The sequence below is a fragment of the Monodelphis domestica genome, chromosome 4 (genome assembly GCF_027887165.1).
Source record: "Monodelphis domestica isolate mMonDom1 chromosome 4, mMonDom1.pri, whole genome shotgun sequence".
NCBI classification, from domain to species: Eukaryota; Metazoa; Chordata; class Mammalia; order Didelphimorphia; family Didelphidae; genus Monodelphis; species Monodelphis domestica.
In genome coordinates, this window is record NC_077230.1 from 421983077 (window position 1) to 422000058 (window position 16982).

At 57.8% G+C, this 16982-nt stretch overlaps 2 protein-coding genes across 4 annotated transcripts in view; one reads left to right on the forward strand and one right to left on the reverse strand.

Moving 5' to 3' along the window:
- The first annotated feature begins 1134 nt into the window (after positions 1–1134).
- On the forward strand, positions 1135–8052 carry NKPD1 (NTPase KAP family P-loop domain containing 1). Of its 3 annotated transcripts, XM_056796356.1 has the most exons (5): positions 1135–1723; positions 2046–2164; positions 3047–3469; positions 5084–5215; positions 5991–8052. In XM_056796356.1, exons 2-5 carry the CDS (start codon positions 2095–2097, stop codon positions 7739–7741), a joined length of 2376 nt encoding a protein of 791 aa, XP_056652334.1. In that variant the 5' UTR covers positions 1135–1723; positions 2046–2094; the 3' UTR covers positions 7742–8052. The 3 variants fall into 3 exon arrangements, with proteins under 3 accessions (XP_056652334.1, XP_056652336.1, XP_056652335.1); XM_056796358.1 differs by lacking the exon at positions 3047–3469; XM_056796357.1 differs by lacking the exon at positions 1135–1723 and having other exon boundaries at positions 1743–2164; positions 3047–3122.
- A 327-nt stretch (positions 8053–8379) lies between these two features.
- Positions 8380–16982, reverse strand: part of PPP1R37 (protein phosphatase 1 regulatory subunit 37) — a 40871-nt gene continuing 32268 nt past the window's right edge. The window contains exons 7-13 of the mRNA XM_056796361.1: positions 16447–16602; positions 15979–16091; positions 11491–11632; positions 11015–11181; positions 10220–10910; positions 9659–9749; positions 8380–9578 (exon numbers count right to left, since the gene is read on the reverse strand). Coding sequence (XP_056652339.1) covers positions 9667–9749; positions 10220–10910; positions 11015–11181; positions 11491–11632; positions 15979–16091; positions 16447–16602 — 1352 coding nt within the window. The 3' untranslated portion in view covers positions 8380–9578; positions 9659–9666. The remainder of the gene's footprint in view (positions 9579–9658; positions 9750–10219; positions 10911–11014; positions 11182–11490; positions 11633–15978; positions 16092–16446; positions 16603–16982) is intronic.

Genomic DNA, 16982 nt, shown 5'->3' on the forward strand with positions numbered 1-16982 from the left:
GGGGCCGAGGAGGGAGAGCCCGCCTGGCTCCTTATCTGAGGGGCACCACGGGCGGGCGGCGGGCTCGGGAGGAAGGGACGCTCCCCGGGGCCGGGGCGGCCTGCTCTGGGCACGCGCGGGCACTCGATGCTTTTTGCCCGTGTGCTGAGCAGTCCGGAGGGGTCCCTTGGCAAGGGGGGGAGCGCAGGGGTGCCCGTCGGAGGTTTTGTGGGAAGGGGGGACACAGGGCTGGGAGGAGCCTGGAGCATGTCCTCCCTGGGCGTTCTGGGGAGTCGGGGAGGGCCTCCTGGAGGAGGCGAGACCCCAGGCCGGCTCCACTCCTGAAGGGTGGGGAGGAATGTTAAAATTAGTCATTGTGGGGCGGATGGGGGGCTCCGTGGATGGAGAGCCAAGCCCGGACGTGGGGGAAGTCCTGGGTTCAAATGTGGCCGCAGACCCTTCCTAGCTGGGTGACCCTGGGCCAGTCCCTTCCCGCTCTTCTTCCTGGGGGCTGTGACCCAGGAGTGATGCTAGAACAAGAGGAGGGTTTGAAAAGGCTGGTTTCAAGGCCCCCCTTGGCTACACAGGGACCCCTCCCACTGCGGCCAGGAAGAAAGCTTCCAGGCGAGGGATGTGGGGCCGGGCGGCCCGGGAAGGTGGGCGCTTCACCCAAAGGGAGGGCTTCGGCGAGGAGGCAGCACCCCTCTTGGGGCCAAGACAGGACCCCCAAGGCCTCAGCCTACGGCCTGAGCACCCGCTGTAAGGAGGAGCCTCTGGGAGCAATCTTGCGCCCATCACCCAGGACGGCCTATTCCCCCTTGCTGGGGAGCGGCCCCAGGAGTGGGAGTCCGGAGAAGGAAGTGAATCAGGGAAGTCTTCCTGGAGGTGGTGTCGCCTAGAGCCAGGTGGAAATAGAGATTGGGAAACTCGGGCATCAGAGATGGGCCAGGGCAAGGCGGGGGCTGAGGGTGGCCTGAATTCAAGGAACGGTGAGTCAGCCTGACTGGCTGTCCCAAGGCTGACCGAGGGGGCATCGGAGAGGAACGGAGCCCGGCCGTGGGGGATCCGGCCCCCGAGAAGGGTCGGGCTTTCGTCCTGCCCAGCCGCGGAGGGACGAAGGAGGCTTCGTGCAGTCCTGACCGCGTGCCGAGCCCCACGGGGGGCCGAGTCACGGGCAGGACCTCGAGGTGCCCTCGCCAGCCTCGGGGCCCCGGGCCAAAGAGCGGCTTCTTTCCCGTCCCCTTCACCCACCGTCCTCCCCTGGGAAGGCAGAGCGAATCCCTGCCGGCCTCGGCTCTCCCGGGCCCTCCGCGGCTCCTTCCCTCTCCCCGAGCGAGGCCACTCGGAGCCGCAAAAGAAAGGCCGAAAGCGGCCCTGGAGGGGCTCCGAAGGGGCCGGAGGGTCCCAGGGCGGCCCGACCCTTCCCGGCGGCCTCCTCGCAGAAGAGGTGCCACACAGAGGCTGCCCCGCGGCCCAAGGGGGCAGCCCAGCCTCCGTCTCCCGCTCTGGGGCGCCCCGGCCGGCTTGGTGCTCCCCAAGGAGAGGTGGGCGTGCCCAGGACGGCCTGGCTCGGGGCAGGGGCGGGAAGGAAACATCCCGGTCGGGAGGCGGAGGTGGAGGCGGGCAGACCGGTCGGGTCGGGTTTTTTAGGGCTTCCCTGGGCCCAGCCGCAGTCCGGCGGGGCCCAGGAGGCGGCTGGCACCAGGAGGGAGCGGAGGGCCCTGCTGAAGCTGCCCACCACCAGGTACGGCCAGGGCCCGGGGGAGGGGAAGGAGGGCCCCCAGCCTCAATCACCGTCCTTAGCCTCCGCCCGGGGGAGCCGGGAGGCGTCTCGTCTCCCCCCAGCGCCGAGGAGAAGGTCCGTCTGTACGTTTCCCCCATTTTATAGACAGGAAAACCAAGGCTCAGCGGGGGAATGATTTGCCTGGCGTCGGTCCGCTGCAGCGAGGGCTCCAGACTGACACCCTTAGGGGAGCCCCCCCCTCCCCCGCCCTCTCGGGGCCCCCAGACTGGGGGGGCAGGTCCCGCCTCCACGTCTTCACCTCCCCGCTCTGTCTCGTTCCCAGGGAGGGGGCCGACCGGACAAGGCCCTCGGCTGCGGGCGCTGCTGGGACGATGCCCTCCAAGGGCCACGCTCGCTTCCGGCCAGATCACTCTGTCGACCCCGAGACGTGTCCGGGGAAAGGTAGAGACGGTCCCCCTGGGGCCGTGCCCGCCTGGCCCCATCCTTCCCCGGGGGGCAGACTGGCTGGCCTCGCGGGGCCTGGGCCGGGGGCACCGTGTTAGCCTCCCTGGGAGGAGGGGTGCAGGGGGTGCTGGAAGGGGGAAAGGTGCAGCCCGCGGGGGTGGGGGGTGCTATGCACCTTCTGGGGGCCCCGGGGGCAAAAGAAAAGGGTGCTGGGGAGAGGGAGAGGGGAATGAGAAGGGCAAACAGCAGGTGGGAGGAGGGAGGAAGGGCTCTGGGGGGCCCTTTACTCCCCTAATTGTGCCTTCATTCCCCCAGCCCCTGGGGTGAGGGAGTGGGGGGCAGCTACCCCTCTTCACCGCCTCCCACCGTTCAGGCCTTCTTTGTGGCAGCCACGCCGGGGTGCCGGGCCTTCGTCCGAGGCCACACTCCTTCCTCGGCCCCCTCTTCCCGTAGGGAGTGGAGGGAAGGCTGCTCTGCCAAGCCAGCCCGTCAGGAGGGCCCGCGGAGGGGGTTAGCCACCTCTCCCCTAGCCCAGGCCCCCAGCTTCAGCCATTACCCCACCCCGGTTCTCCGCTTGGCGCTTCCCCCCCGTTGTCTAAACAGAAATCGGCTCAGGAGAGATGTGGCCGCCACGGCGACTCTCGCCTCCTTCCGTCCTCCAGTGTTTTATAGCTGAAAGGACCCCAGACAGAGGGACAACGGGGGGCTGAACCCTAAAAACAAGGCAGTCGGGGGGAGGCCTCCCAGCCCAGGCCCTCGTCTCCCTCCCAGATGTGGGAAACATCTCCGCCTCACCTACTGCCAGGTGCCCGGGCGCCCTGTGCCGCCCCTCCGGCCTGCGCTCCTGCCTGGTCATCCCACCCCCTTCCTTCTTTCTAGGAGTCCATCACCAGCGGCGCCAGGATGTCTCATCTTCTCGGCCTCCGGCTCCGGCCTCTGCCCATCATACCCACAGGTCATGCCCAGGGAATCCCCGGGCCAGGCCGCCTTCCTTCCAGGCCCCCAGAAATGGAGGCTATTGGCTTAGGCAGCCAAGTACCGCCTCCCCGCCCCCCAAGGCAGCGCCCCTGCGGCACCGGCACTGTCTGGGTGAAGACCGTGCCCAGGGCTGCCCGGTGGGCAAAGGCCACAAGACAGCACGCGGCCGTCCGCCACCGGAAAGCGCTCCCCCTCCTGCTGCCGTCTCGAACCCAGGCTTGCCCCCATATCCGAAGGCTGACGGCGTCCCAGAAGCCCCGGGGCCCAGCCTTGCCCGGCCCTTCCCGGCCCTCGGAGCCTGTAGCTCTGGCTCCTTCTCTGGTGGTAGTTCTCCCCCTTGGACGCTTCTCCTGGGCTCTTGGCTGTTTGTGCCTCTGGGAAGCTCTCGTCGGTCCTCTCGGGCAGGGGGTCTCCCTCCTCTAGCCCCCATCTTTGTCACGGCCCCTCCGGGCTCTGGGCACCGGCTCTCCCGTCCTTCCTTCTGGGGCCTCTCACTTCCCGAGTCCCTCCTCTCGGCCCAGGCCAGGCTGCAGCTCACTCCAAGGCAGCTGCTGGTTGGGCTCGGAACGTGGACGTGCACGTGGTTTCTTGACCTCCTGCCCACCCCGCCTGGCCTGGCGGTGCTCTATCCACCGGCCGACCCTGCCTCTCCTCGTGGTCTCCCGCCTGGGAGGAGAGCAGGGCGGCCGCGGCTGCCAGGCCCCTCATCCCTGCTTGTGGGCTGGCCTGGGTGGACGAGCGGGCAGCTCTGCCCGGAGTCCTAGTTGAGGCTCAAGTCTGGGGCAGGCAGGATTTGGGGAACCCGGTGGGAAGAAGAGGGGCTCTGGGTAGACTCTGCTTCCCCTCCACTCCCCTCGCACCCGGGCTCTCTGCTGGAGGGCCTCCCTAGCCGCTCCTCTGGGTAGATGGGGCCGCTCTTGTGCCCACGGTCTGGGGGCACAGGCTTGGCGTTGTGCCGAGCCCTCGAGGTCCTCCGCGACCTGGCATCACTCTCTGTTTCGTGCTTCTTCCACTTTCTCGGCTCCAGTCAAAATGGGCAGCTCTGGCCACAAACTCGTCCTCTGCTTGCCTACCTCGATGCCTTTGGGTACGCGGTGCCTAGACCTGGAGTGCCCTCCCTCGAGGTCCTGGCCGCTCTTTCCAACCCAACTCTTTGTTGGGTTGCTACTTTGTCCAGGAAGCCTGCCCCGACGTCCTGTTGGCACGTTCCCATAACGCTGTGCGAGTTACACGTTGGTGCTCGGCCCAGGCCTTGTGAGGGCTTGCTCTCCACTCAAGTGTCAGGGTCCGGGGACCCTCGGCCGCAATTCTCCTCACTTAAGCTTAGGCTCCGGTACGAGGAGAAATGGCCTGGCTCGCCTGCCATCCCAGAGGATATGATTAAGGCTTAAGCGGGGCAGCTCAGTGGATAGAGCACTGAGGTCCCGAGTTCAAATCTGCCTTCAGATACTTCCTGGCAGCCAGTCACTTATCCCCATTGCCTAGCCCTTGCCGCTCTCCTGCCTTGACACCAGTACTTAGTATCGATTCTAAGACAGAACACAAGGTTAAAAAAATGGAAACGATAATTTGGGTTCGAATCTGGCTTCAAACACTTCCCAACTGTGACTGGGCACGTCACTTCACCCGGTGCCTCAGGGATTTGTTACCCAGCAGTCAGGGAGGGCTTGGGTCGAGGAACTGGGGCGAAGGGTTCGGGGAAGAGTGGGGTCTCTGGGCTTCCTGGCACCATGGTTCTTCCACCTTCGCTGCATCTAGGGAACAGGGAAGGGTCCGGGTGTCGCCCACTCTTGGTAGCGTTTTCTAGGTTGCACACCGAGGACTGCTTCTGGGGGATGAGGGTCGCCTTCTTGCTCTGGTTGGTGGGAGGGGGTGTGGGGGGGCGGGGGAGGGGGAGAGCCTCAGCCCTGGCCTCACTGCCCACCATCTTGTTTGCAGACATAGTGACGGAGGATGACATCTACTGCAACTGCCTGTCAAAGACGCTGTGCCACGTGCCCACGCCTGTGACCGTGGGTTTCTACGCCCCCTTCGGCTGTCGGCTGCACATGATGCTGGATAAGATCACAGGTAGCCGGGACACACCCGAGGCCCCCACCCTGGAGCCTCTTTCCTTCTCCTGCGCCAGCCCCGACCCTAAAACTCTCAGGCCTAAATGCCGTCCTATCAGGTGGCCCAGGCTGCTGCCTCCAGGCAACGTAGTGGGCCTACAGGAGCCAGCCCTCCTCCTGGGGCGGATTCCACGCTGTGGCTAATCCAGCACCAGCTCCCCCTGCCCCAGCCCACTCCTCAGAAGCCTCACCGCAGAGCTGTTCATAACTCCCCTCTAACTCGAACCCTGACCGTCGGTCCCCAACAGCCCTCTCCCAAGTTCAAAATTCAAACCTCAATGGGACCCAAAGCCGACACCAGCCAACTCGAACCCAATTCTTTCCAAACTCACCTTCTGTCTTCGACTCAAGCCTGTGTATTAGTTCCAAGGTAGTACAGTAAAAGGCAGGCAATGGGGTGAAGTGACTTGCCCGGGGTCACACGGCCGGGAGGAGTCTGAGGCCAGATTGGAGGCCAGGCCTGGCTCTCCATCCATCCATTGAGCCACCTCTGCCCCCTGTAACCCAGTTCTTAGCAAAGGCTGGCACGGCTCCAGCTCTGCCCTTCAGCCCATATCCCTGCCCCAGCCCTAACCCAATTCCAAGCCCTAATCTGGAGCTCCAACCATTCATTTAACAAACATTTATTGAGCACGGGCTCCTCAGGCCGGGGTCGTGGGGCGGGGCGGGGCGGGGCAGCGGCCTGCCCCGCCCCTCCCGGCTGACTCCGCCCCGCCCCGCCCCGTGCCCCCAAGCTCTCATGCAGAAGGAGGCGGCCCAGCAGGAGGCGGAGCTGCTGCAGCAGGTGCAGTGGAAGCCGCGGCCGGTGCGGGGCTGGGGCTTCCCGCGCCTGCTCTGGTACCTGGTCTTCTACCAGCCCGTCATCACGGAGCTGCACCTGCGCCGGAAGAACGTGCAGTTCCTGTTCGTCCGCTTCAGCGCCTGGCAGTACGCGGGCACCGACAAGCTGTGGGCCGGGCTCGTGACCACCCTGTGCGAAGGCATCCGCACCCACTACGGGGCGCTGCCCTTCAGCCTCTACACGGTGCTGGGCAACAAGCCGGCCGTGGCCCCGGACTTCTGCCAGCGCGAGTGGCACTGCCGCCGCCGCGTGTGCCTCATCATCTTGGCGCTGGCGGCGGCGCTGGCGCTGGGCATCGGCCTCCTCTACCTGTCCTTCAGCGGCAGGGGCCCCGGGCGCGAGGCGGCCGCCCACGGCAGCCTGCTCAAGGCGTTCGGCGGGGCGGCCACCACGCTGTCGGGCTCCGGGCTGCTCATGGCGCTCTACCAGGTGGGCAAGCACGTGTTCGTGAGCCAGCGCAAGAAGATCGAGCGGCTGGTGAGCCGCGAGAAGTTCGGCAGCCAGCTGGGCTTCATGTGCGAGGTCAAGAAGGAGGTGGAGCTGCTCTGCGACTACCTGCGCTTCCTGGAGGTGTTCCAGCGGCGGCGCCTGCGCATCGTGCTCGAGGTCACGGGCCTGGACACGTGCTACCCCGAGCGCGTGGTGGGCGTGCTCAACGCCATCAACACGCTGCTGTCCGACAGCCACGCGCCCTTCATCTTCATCCTCGTCGTGGACCCGCACATCCTGGCCTCGTGCCTCGAGAGCGCGGGCTCCATGAAGGGCGTGGCCGACAACGGCTACCTCTTTCTCAACCGCACCGTCACGCTGCCCTTCTCGGTGCCCATCATGGGCCGCCGCACCAAGCTGCGCTTCCTGGAGGATGCCGTGCAGAGCCGTGACGACCTGCTCTACCGGGCCATCACCCGGCAGCTGAGGGGCAGCCAGAAGGGGCCTCCCGAGGCCGAGGCCATCGAACTGCTCGGGGTGGAGGTGGCGGCCGCGGGTGGGGCCGGGCCGGGAGCCGGGGGGCAGGAGCAGGGTGGCATCGAAGCCGAGGCCAGCCAGCGGATCCAGGAAGCCCTGTTCTGCCTGCACAATGAGCAGGACTGCCTGTACGAATACATCCCCGACAACGTGGTGTCCATGCGGCGCATCGTGAACACGGTGCCCATCACTGTGAGGCTGCTGCATGAGCACCAGGCCCGGGGTGGTGTCATGAGGCCCACGCCCAGGCAGGCTGTGGCCTGGGTGGTCCTGGCCAACCAGTGGCCCTGCAGGCTCAGCTGGGCCCTCCAGTGCTTGGAAGACAGGCAGCAGGTGGAGGGCGGGCCGGACCCACAGGCCCAGCTGTGGGGCATCTTCCAGGACAATTCCCGGGAGCTCCACACCATGACCAAGGCTTTGCAGAACGTGGTGGACCTGGACGGGGACCCAGAACTCTTTGCCCGCTTCCTGGGTGTAGACTTCCCTTTTACTGTGGCAGAGGCTCAAAGCCTGCTCTACTGTACGGTCAACCTGGACCACTCCATCCGGCGCCGGATGGGGCTCATCCGGAGTGTCCGGGCCCTCAACCCGCCAGGCGACCCTCACAACTCTGAGAAGCCGCCCTCCCACCCTCGGGACGGGGCCAACCACACTGGCAAGCCTAGTGCGGTCTCTTGAATTTGGGGAGGTGGAGGCAGGAGGAAGGTGGAAGGAGTGTCTCCAATGCTGCCAAGAACTGCAGTCAGGGCCCTTCAGCCACAGGCAGCGGTCGGGGACCCTCTGTCCCGCCTCCTTCCTGTGAGGGGCAGGCTCTGGCCGCCCCAGGCAATCGGAGTTTGGCCACAGGACTCGGGCAGCCACTGGGCTCCCATCCAAACCCTTGAAGCAGTGTTATCCCAATCCTAGCTCAGGCGAGGCAGCATGTGTGCATGCGCCTGTGCATCCCGGCAAGCGGCTAATCTCAGTGCAATAAAGACGTGTCCCAGTCAGCTTGCTCCCAGGGGCCAGCTTCCTTGTCGTGGGGCCCAGTCTGTGGTTGGGCAACGGGGCTTGTGGGGTGGGAGGTATGGGCTGACGCACGTGCACCCAGGCCCCACGCCCTCCTGTCTCACTCAGCCGGATCATCCCTTCCCAGGGCTAAGTTGGCATTTCCGGAGGATGCCCCTGCCCCAGTATGTGATGAGTTCACCTTGGCACCTCCCAGGCTGCCCCATCATGCTAATTAGGGCTCTGCCACCAAGCCCACCTCACCCAAGGGAGAGGAAATAACAGTTTTGGGGAGGGGAGAGGAGGGGGGCCCACTCATTACTCACAGCTCTGGGCCACCTGCCCAACCAGTTTTTTATTCAGTCTCAGAAAGGGCAGGGCATGTGGGGACAGGGCATGACAGGCGCCCAGCAAGTGAGGGGAAGACTGGGCCACCTATCACAGCCAGCCACTTCTGTGCAGCTTAGAGCTCCTGGGAAACCAGCTCCTCGACTTCCCTCAAATCGAATGGACTCTAGACTGGCTCAGCAATGAGTTCTTCCCGTCTGTCTGTCCCCATTCCCAGAGCTGTGGCCCAGAGAGCCTGGCATGATCACAGGTCAGCCGGCTCCCAGGAAGGGCCTGATGCTTCAGGACATGGCTGTCTCCCGCTGACCTCGGAGGGCTAACACACAGCTTCCTTGACCAGGTCCACAGGTCCAGGTTACCAGCAATGGCAAACTGGCCTTTGACAAATGGCAAACGTTTCCAATACCCCACTGGACAACAGAGGAAGTTAGGAATAAGAAGGACTCGGGGCTCCCCATGCTGGCGACGGAGGCATTTAATAGAAAAAGTCTGACCAGAGATGTGTGCCACAGGGAGAGAGGAGAGCCCCACTGGGGCCTGCTCCCTGCCCTTCACCCCATTCCCTCTCCCTCGGAGGCCTAGCTCCAGGTGGAGTGCCCAGGAGTGGGCTCCCTGCCTCTGCGAGGGTGCCCATCTGACCTGGGGGGGGGGGGGGGGGACACACCCGCCCGGACACCCCTTCGCTCCCTGATAAATGTATTGCACTTGGGTAGAGAGCTGACTTTTGGCCTCTCGGTCGCCCCCAAGCCCTCTGGTTGTCCCCCCTCCCAGCAGGGCTCTGTTCTGCAGCCCGTCTCCGATCTACTGCTGTCAGCCACATCCCAGATCAGTGCCACTCACCACCACCGCCCCGGGGCTCACCTCCCTCCCGTGCCTCCCTGAGAGAACCTGCCTCCTTCCACTCCCTGGGCCTGCCTGCCTGGCCTCTGGGCCTTCCTCAGAGAGGGGAGGGGGAAATAAATAGAGGTGCTTAGATGGGGATGGGGGGACCAGGGAAGGAAGGGGGCCTGATCCGCTTCCCCAGGGTCCCTCGGAGCGTTTCCTCAGGTGCCTGCTTCCCCCGGCCCCATGGGCCACACTGGCCCGGGACAGCCCCATCCTGGAGAGCTGGCATGGAGTTCAGTCTGGATCCAGGGCCCAGGCGGGGTCTCAGATCATTGAAGCCTGACCAGAGAGAGATCTGGGGAGAGGAAGAGGAGAGGCAGCCGGTCAGGCCTCGTTCCCACCCCCCACCCTGTCCCCCGCCTCAAGTCCTCTCACCTCAAGTGTCACAGTGTCTCCTGCCCCGAATCCTGACTGGCTTCCAGAAGTAGCTCTTCGAGCACCTTCTCATTCTTGGGGCAGCTGAGTTCTGTGGGTTCAGAAAGGAGAGGTGAGTGACCCCAGCATCCTGCCGGCAGGGAGGCTTCTGGGCTGAGAGATGGGCCTCCCCACCTCCTTGGCCCCTCCAGGCTCCCCTGGCAGCTTAACAGGGCAAGGGGCTGCCTTAGCCTAAGCTTCAGTCGGCTGGCCCTACCCCCGGCCCCTTCTCAATGTGCCAAGGAAGAGCAGATTCTCGAACGCCCACTGCAGCGCCTGAGACCGCACAGGGAGGCTCGTCAGAGCACTCTCAGAATCTGGCCCTGACTGGGCAAAGGTCTCGAGCTGGGCTTCAGGCTCTTTGTGGCAAACGAGGGGCCTGGGCCAGAGCTGTCAGACTCCTTCCCCCTCCCCCCTAAAGTCACTGTGTGCCTCTGGGGCCAGGGCTGGGGGGGGGGGGGGGGGAGAGAGTAGGAGAGCAGGGAACTCTTGCGGCCCCGCTGCCTCAGGGCCCAAGCTCACCATGCTCTAGGCCACAGCCTCCACCCTTGCCCTCTGGTCCTCCGTGTCCAGTGGGGGAATCAGGAAGTACACGAGCAAACTCTGGCTTCAGCCCATTGGGCAGTGGTGGGTCCGGAGCGCCAGGGCTGACCCCTGACCTGGTGGCCGGGGGCTCGCCCACCTTTTCTGGGGGGCTTTCTACCCGAGTTACCACGAACACTTTGTGTCCACGGCCAGGGCTGGACACGGAGATGCGCTTTTCGGCACCCGGCACCTCCTGCCTGGGCCCACTAGGGCTCTCGGGGGCAGCCTCTGGGGCTGAGGGGGCTGGACTGCCCGGAGGGGTCCTATCCCCGGAGCTCAGAGAGTTCCCAGGCACAGAGGAAAGCTGACCCTCGGGGCCACGCATTGTCTGAACCTCTCGGCCCCCATCGTCCTCGTCCTCGGTGTCAGAATCCGAGTCCTCGGCCGGCCCCGGGGCCTTGGGCCTGGCCCCTCCAACCTCCCCGTTCTCCTGGGCCTCGTCTGCCAGCTCTCCCAGCAACGTGGCCTCCTCCGGGGCTGGCTCAGTGACCGTGATCTCAGGCATGGAGGCTGAGAGCTGTAGTTGCTGTTCCTTTTCCTCCTCCTCTCGGGCCAGGACAAAGTTGCGCTTGCACCCATTCTGGATCTCGGCCAGGAGGGCTTTCTGGGTTTCAATGAAGCTCTTTACCTGCCAAGTGTGCAGAGAGAGCTGTTGCAGGAAGGGCCTTGGCCGGCCCCGCGCCCCCGCCTCCGCCTGGCCCCAGCTCAGGTCTAGGGGAGGCCCCCACTTACTGCCTCTTTCTTGGGCTCCCGGTCTAAGTCAAGGCGCAGCAGCGACTGGTTGACTTTGAGGGCCAAGGACAGGGCCATGAGGCCTCCAGTTTTGATCTCGTTCTCCCGAAGGTCCAGCCGAAGCAGGCGAGGGCTCTCGGCGATGAATTCTGCTACTGCCACAGCTCCTGGGGAGGAGGCCGAGCCCACCCAGGGCCCCCAGTGAGAAGAGAGGCCCCTGAGCCAGGCCGAAGGCCCAAAGAGACCATGGCACCAAAGCTCCCCAGGGTCTGTCCTGGCCTCTGCCCGTCCCTTGGGCCATCGGCTGCCTGTGCTCAGCACCCCTCCTCCAGCCCCCCACCCCCCAGCCTCAGGTTCCTTTTCTCCATCCTCTTCTTCCTCTCCCTCCTGGCCCCCAGGGCCTTCACTCCCCACTCCGCCTTGGACCTCTCCCAGCTTCCCTCCGAGGCTCAGCCCCACGCGGCCTGTCTTCTCACCCTCGCAGGTGAGTTTGGTGGATGCTAGTCCCAGGCGCAGCACACTGCGGTTCCCAATCAGTCCGTTTTTGAGGTTCCGGACACCTTCATTTCCAATAGGGTTGTGGCCCAGATTCAGTGTCTCCAGGCTCTGGGTATGGGGCTGAGGACAAGAGAAATTGGGGAGACACACCCAAGGGCAGGGGGAGTCCAGCTGAGAGAGGAGCTGGCGCTCCTGGCCTGGCCATCATCACGGGCGAAGCTAAGCCCAGGGAAACGCTTGAGAAACGGAGGGGTCTCCAAGCCCTGCGGTAGCGGCAGGAGACAAGAGAGCAACAAGAACCTCAGGCCTGCAGTCCAGGTCTGAGCTCCACCCCATCCCAGGAGCTCTGAGGGAGGCGACTTGGGAGGCCTTGGCTGGTCTCTCTCTCGTCCTTATCTTCTGACACCTCCTAACCATCCCTCCCCACCAGGAGGCAGGCCACAGCCAGACAAGAGGTCCATGGTCCATGGCCAATCCTAAACTGGCTTACAGGAGCCAATCCACAGGGGCCGAATCCAAGCAATAGGGCAGACCCTCTGGGCCTGGCTTCTTCAATTGCCTAATGAGGGCCTTGAACTAAATAATCTCCAAGGGGGTCTTCTATGATTTACTTCCTAGTAGTCAGATCTTGGGAAACGAGGGGGTTGGTGCCCTGGTGAAGGGAGCTCAATGAGGACTAAAGCCAACTCCTCCTCCAGCTTCCGTCTTCCCCATTCTACCTTCTGGGAGCTGAGAGATGTCTGATGTTGACTTATTAGACCTCAAGTAAGTCTCTTTCTTGGTTCCAAATTACTTCTCTATCTGTAAAATCCGAGGCTAGGGACAGGTCTGGATTTCCTGACACCCCAAGTTCTAAGCTCCTTTTTGATGCGAAATGAGCTAGCCTCAGAAATGCAAAGGCTCTATAGGGGATAGGCAGAGCCAAAATGGCACAGTAAAGGCAGGAGGGTCTGAATCTCTCTGAAAACTCCCTCCAACCAACCTCAAAATAAAGCTTCAGAATAAATATTAGAGGGCCAATAGCAAAAAGTGGAAGGTGTCAGACAATTTTCCTGCAAAAGATAATTTGGAAAGTGGGGACAGAAGGTCTCTTTCACTGGGGTAAGAGGGGAGCTCAGGTGAGGTTCCCTCCCCTCCCCTCAACTCCAAAGGTTCTGAACCCAGGTCTAAGCAAGCGAGACCCTTGCCTAATCCAACAGCAGAGCATCCTGACAGTTTGCCTGACTGACACAAGCCCACAGTGAGGCCCAGGGCCCAGAAAGTCCAGAAGGTATGCCTGGCCTCACAAACCCACAGGAGGCCTTAAGGGAGACTGAATCAGCAATGGGAGGCAGCTTCCAGAGCTCTCAGCTCACAAGCCTTCATACCACCTCAGAAGATCTGAAACTTGCAGACACCCAGAATTAGAGCTGAGAGGAGCTGCAAGAAAATACTGACATTCAAAAGAGTTTACCCTGGGAACAGAGCCCACCTTTAAAATAAAAATAAAAGTCAAGTAAAAGGCTAGGAAAATGAACAAACATAAAAACAAAAACAAACCAAAAAAACAAAAAACAAAAAAAAAAACCTAACCATTTCAAGAATTATTTCGGAGGGAAGCTAGGTAGGTGGATTGAGGGACAGACTTGGAGTCAGGAGATCCTGGGTTCAAATCTGACCCCAGACACTTCCTGGATGTGTGACCCTGGGCAAGTCACTTAAACTCAATTGCCTATCCCTTACTGCTCTTCTGCCTTGGAAGCGATATTTGGTATTGATTCTAAGACAGAAAGCAAGGGTTTTTTTGTTTTTAAAGAAAGAAAATTATTACTGAAACAAGGTAGAGCAAGGCACAAACTCAGAATAAGATCAAAGAAGCAAAACTAAGAAAACTGAGAATTGATCTCTAAGCTCTTTCTTTGATTTTTAAAAATCAAACAAGAGAGATAAAGGAAAAATAAGGAAAAGAAATGAAAATGATGCGAGAAGTAAAGTAACATATTTAAAAAAGAATTGACCAAATAGTAAAGGAGGCACAAAAATCCACTGAAGAGAAGAATTCTTTAAGAAGCAGAAATGGCCAAATGGAAAGAGGTTCAAGGGCCTAATAAAGAAAAAAACTCCTTAAAAACCAGAATTAGCAAATGGAAAAGGAGGTTCAAAAGATCATGGAAAAAAATTGTTCTTTAAAAATCAGAACTGGGAAAATGAAAGCTAATGACTTCATGAGACATCAGGAAATAATACAATAAAATCAAAAGCATGAAAAAAATACCAGAAAATATGAACGATCTCATTGGAAAAACAACGGACCTAGAAAACAGATCCAGAAAAATGATCATTTACAGAATTATTGGACTACCTGAATGCTATGATTTAAAAAAAGTCAGCATATCATATTACAAGAAATTATCAAAGAAAACTTCCCTGATATTCTTGAACCAGATGGTAAAATAGAAATTGAAAGAAACTACCTATCACTTCTTGAAAATGATCTTCAAAGTAAAACGCCTAGGAATATTATGGCCAACTTCCAGAGCTCCCAAGCCAAGGAGAAAATACTGCAAGCAGCCAGAAAGAAATAATCTAAATATCATCATAGAACCACAGTCAGGATTAAACAGGTCTTAGAAGTTTCTACATAAATGGATTAGAGCACTTAGAATATGATATTACAGACGGCAAAGAAACTAAGTCTTCAACCAAGAATCAACTACTCAGCAAAACTGAGCATATCCTATCAAGAGAAAAAATGATTATTTAATTAAATAGAAGATTTCCAAGTATTCCTCATGAAAATTCAGGTCTCAAGAGAAGCATAAAAAGGTAAATAGGAAAAAATTTAAAAGAGATTAATAAAGTCAAACTGTTTACATTGCTTTATGGGAAGATGATACTTGTAACTCAAAGAATTTTATCATTCTTAGGGCAGTTAGAAGGACTATACATAAAGATGTAGAAATAACTTGATTATGACATGATATCAAAAAATAAAATCTAAGAGTAAAAAAGAGGATTGTACTGAGAGAAGAGGGAGGGAAAAGGTTGGATGGGGTAAATGTTCTTACCTGAAAAGGTGTGAAAAAGCTATTATGGTGGAGGGGAAGATGAGTGCAACACTCCTGGGCAACACTTAAAACTTACTCTCATTGGAATTGGCTTAGAGAGAGAATAACATCCACACTCAGGTAGAGAAATCTAGCTTAGCCTATGGGGAAGTAGGAAGAGAATAAGATGCTAAGGGGAAAGGAAGACTAATTAGAAGAATAAGTTGGAGGAGGCAATGGTTAGAACTAAACTCTTGTGAGGGACAGACTGAAAGGAGAGAGAAAAAACAAGGGGAAAATGGAAAATAAGAGAGAATAAACAATACAAGATGTAACATTAATTACTCTGAATATATATTAAAAAGGTTTTGTACAAACTAAACTAATGCAACCAAGATAAGAGGGGAAACACCAACTGGGAAAAAAATTTTACAACAAATTTCTCTGGTAAAGGTCTCATTTCTCAAATCTATAGAGAACCAAGTCAAATTTATAAGGATACAAAAGTCATTCCCCAATTGACAAATTGTCAAAGGATATGAACAGTTTTCAGATGAAAAAAATCAGTTATCTATAGTCATGAAAAAAATGTAAATGAAAACAATTCTGAGGTACCATCTCCCACCTATCAGACTGGTTAATATGACAGAAAAGAACAAAGATAAATGTTAAGAGGGGATGGGGCAAAATTGGGACACTGCTGCATTGTTGGTAGTGTTGTGAATGGATGACAATTTGGATCTATGTTCAAAGGGCTATAAAACTGCACACCCTTTGGTCCAGTAATACCTATACTAAGTTTGTACACCAAAGAAATTTTTTAAAAAGGGAGAAGGACTCATCTGTACAAGGTTTATATAGCACCAGTTTTTGTGGCAAAGAATTGGAAACTGAGGGAATGGTCGTCACTCAGGGAATGGCTGAACAAATTGTGGTAGATGATAGTGATGGAACACTATGGGGTTTATAAGAAATGATGTACAGGATAATCTCAGAAAAACTTGGAAAGACTTTCATGGACTGATGCAAAGTAAAACAAGCTGAACCAGAGGAACATGTTACACAGCAACAGCTACTCTCAGCAATACAATGATCCAGGACAACCCTGAGGGATTTATGACAAAGAATACTATCCATCCTCTAGAGAAAGAAACTGTCAGAATCTGAATGCAGATTCTCTTTATTTATGCTTTTATTTTTGGATTTTGGTTATTCTTTCACTACGTGACCAATATGGAAGTATTTTTTTCATGATAAGACATGTATAATCCAGATCAAATTGCTTACATATCAGGGAGAGGAGAGGATTTCAGAAATAATTTCAGAAAACTCATGTAAAAGATTATATATAATTGGAAAAATAAAATATTAAATTAAAAAATAAACAAAAATAAAAATAAATAACTTCAAGGGCTTTTTGGGTTTCTGCATTTAACTCACCAGTGTCATTCCCAGGAAAGCCATGCCCGTGTGTGTCAGCTGATTGTTCCAAAGAACAAGGGTTGCCAACCCCTTCCTCTGCTCCTTCAGGCCCTCACAGATGTAGGCCAGACCTGGGGGAACAAGCTAGAAGCTGGTCTATGGGGTGCTCTTGGGCCCTCCCTCTCCCCAAGTGTCCTACTTACAGCCTGAAAAGCGAGAGGGGAGGGGGAAGGTCAGGCACTTGGGACCCTCTCACTGCCCTTCTTCACAGATGGAGAATCTGAGGGTAAGGCAGAGACAAGCCCAAGGTCTCACATCAAGCCAGGGAGTTCAGGTTACTGATCTCCTAATGATCTTCCCATCAAATTGGGCTAGGAAGCTTTCTTTTCACCTGGTTTCTGTCAAGGAAGACATGCTTCTCTCTCTCCAGTTTGGCTGAATCTACAACCCCCCACCCCCCCAGGGGAAATGGCTGCCCCTACCCACCTGAGTCCAGAACATGGTTGTTTCGAAGGTCCAGAATCTGGATGGAGCAGTTGAATTTGAGAAGGTTCCCAAGCTGGGCTGAGTCTTGTAGCCCATTGAGTTTATTGTCTGCCAGGTAGAGCTCCCGAAGATTCATGTTCATCTTGAGGGCTGTGGCTGCCAGGGACAGCCCAAGGGGATGGGTCAGCCCAGCCACCTTCTTTCTCCTCTCGTCTGCCACCCCTCTGGCCCTTCTACTGCAGAGCCCCATTTCTTTAGCAATGGAGGGGCCCCTGGACTATACCTCCCCAAGCAACCCTGCTATACGGGGTCATCGCTCTGAATGTGGAAGCCATTAAACCATGAATTATTGGCCTAGTAAATACCCAAGGAAGGGCTGTCTCCACCTTTTATCCACAAACACAGTGAGGAGTCAGTCTGTAAGACTGTGAGAACCCCAGAACACCAAAGCTTGAAAGGAACTAAGAAACCACCCAGCGGGTCCAAGTCTCCTTTTCGGAGAGGGCGGCTGAAGCCCCAAGCCACACTGCCTGTCG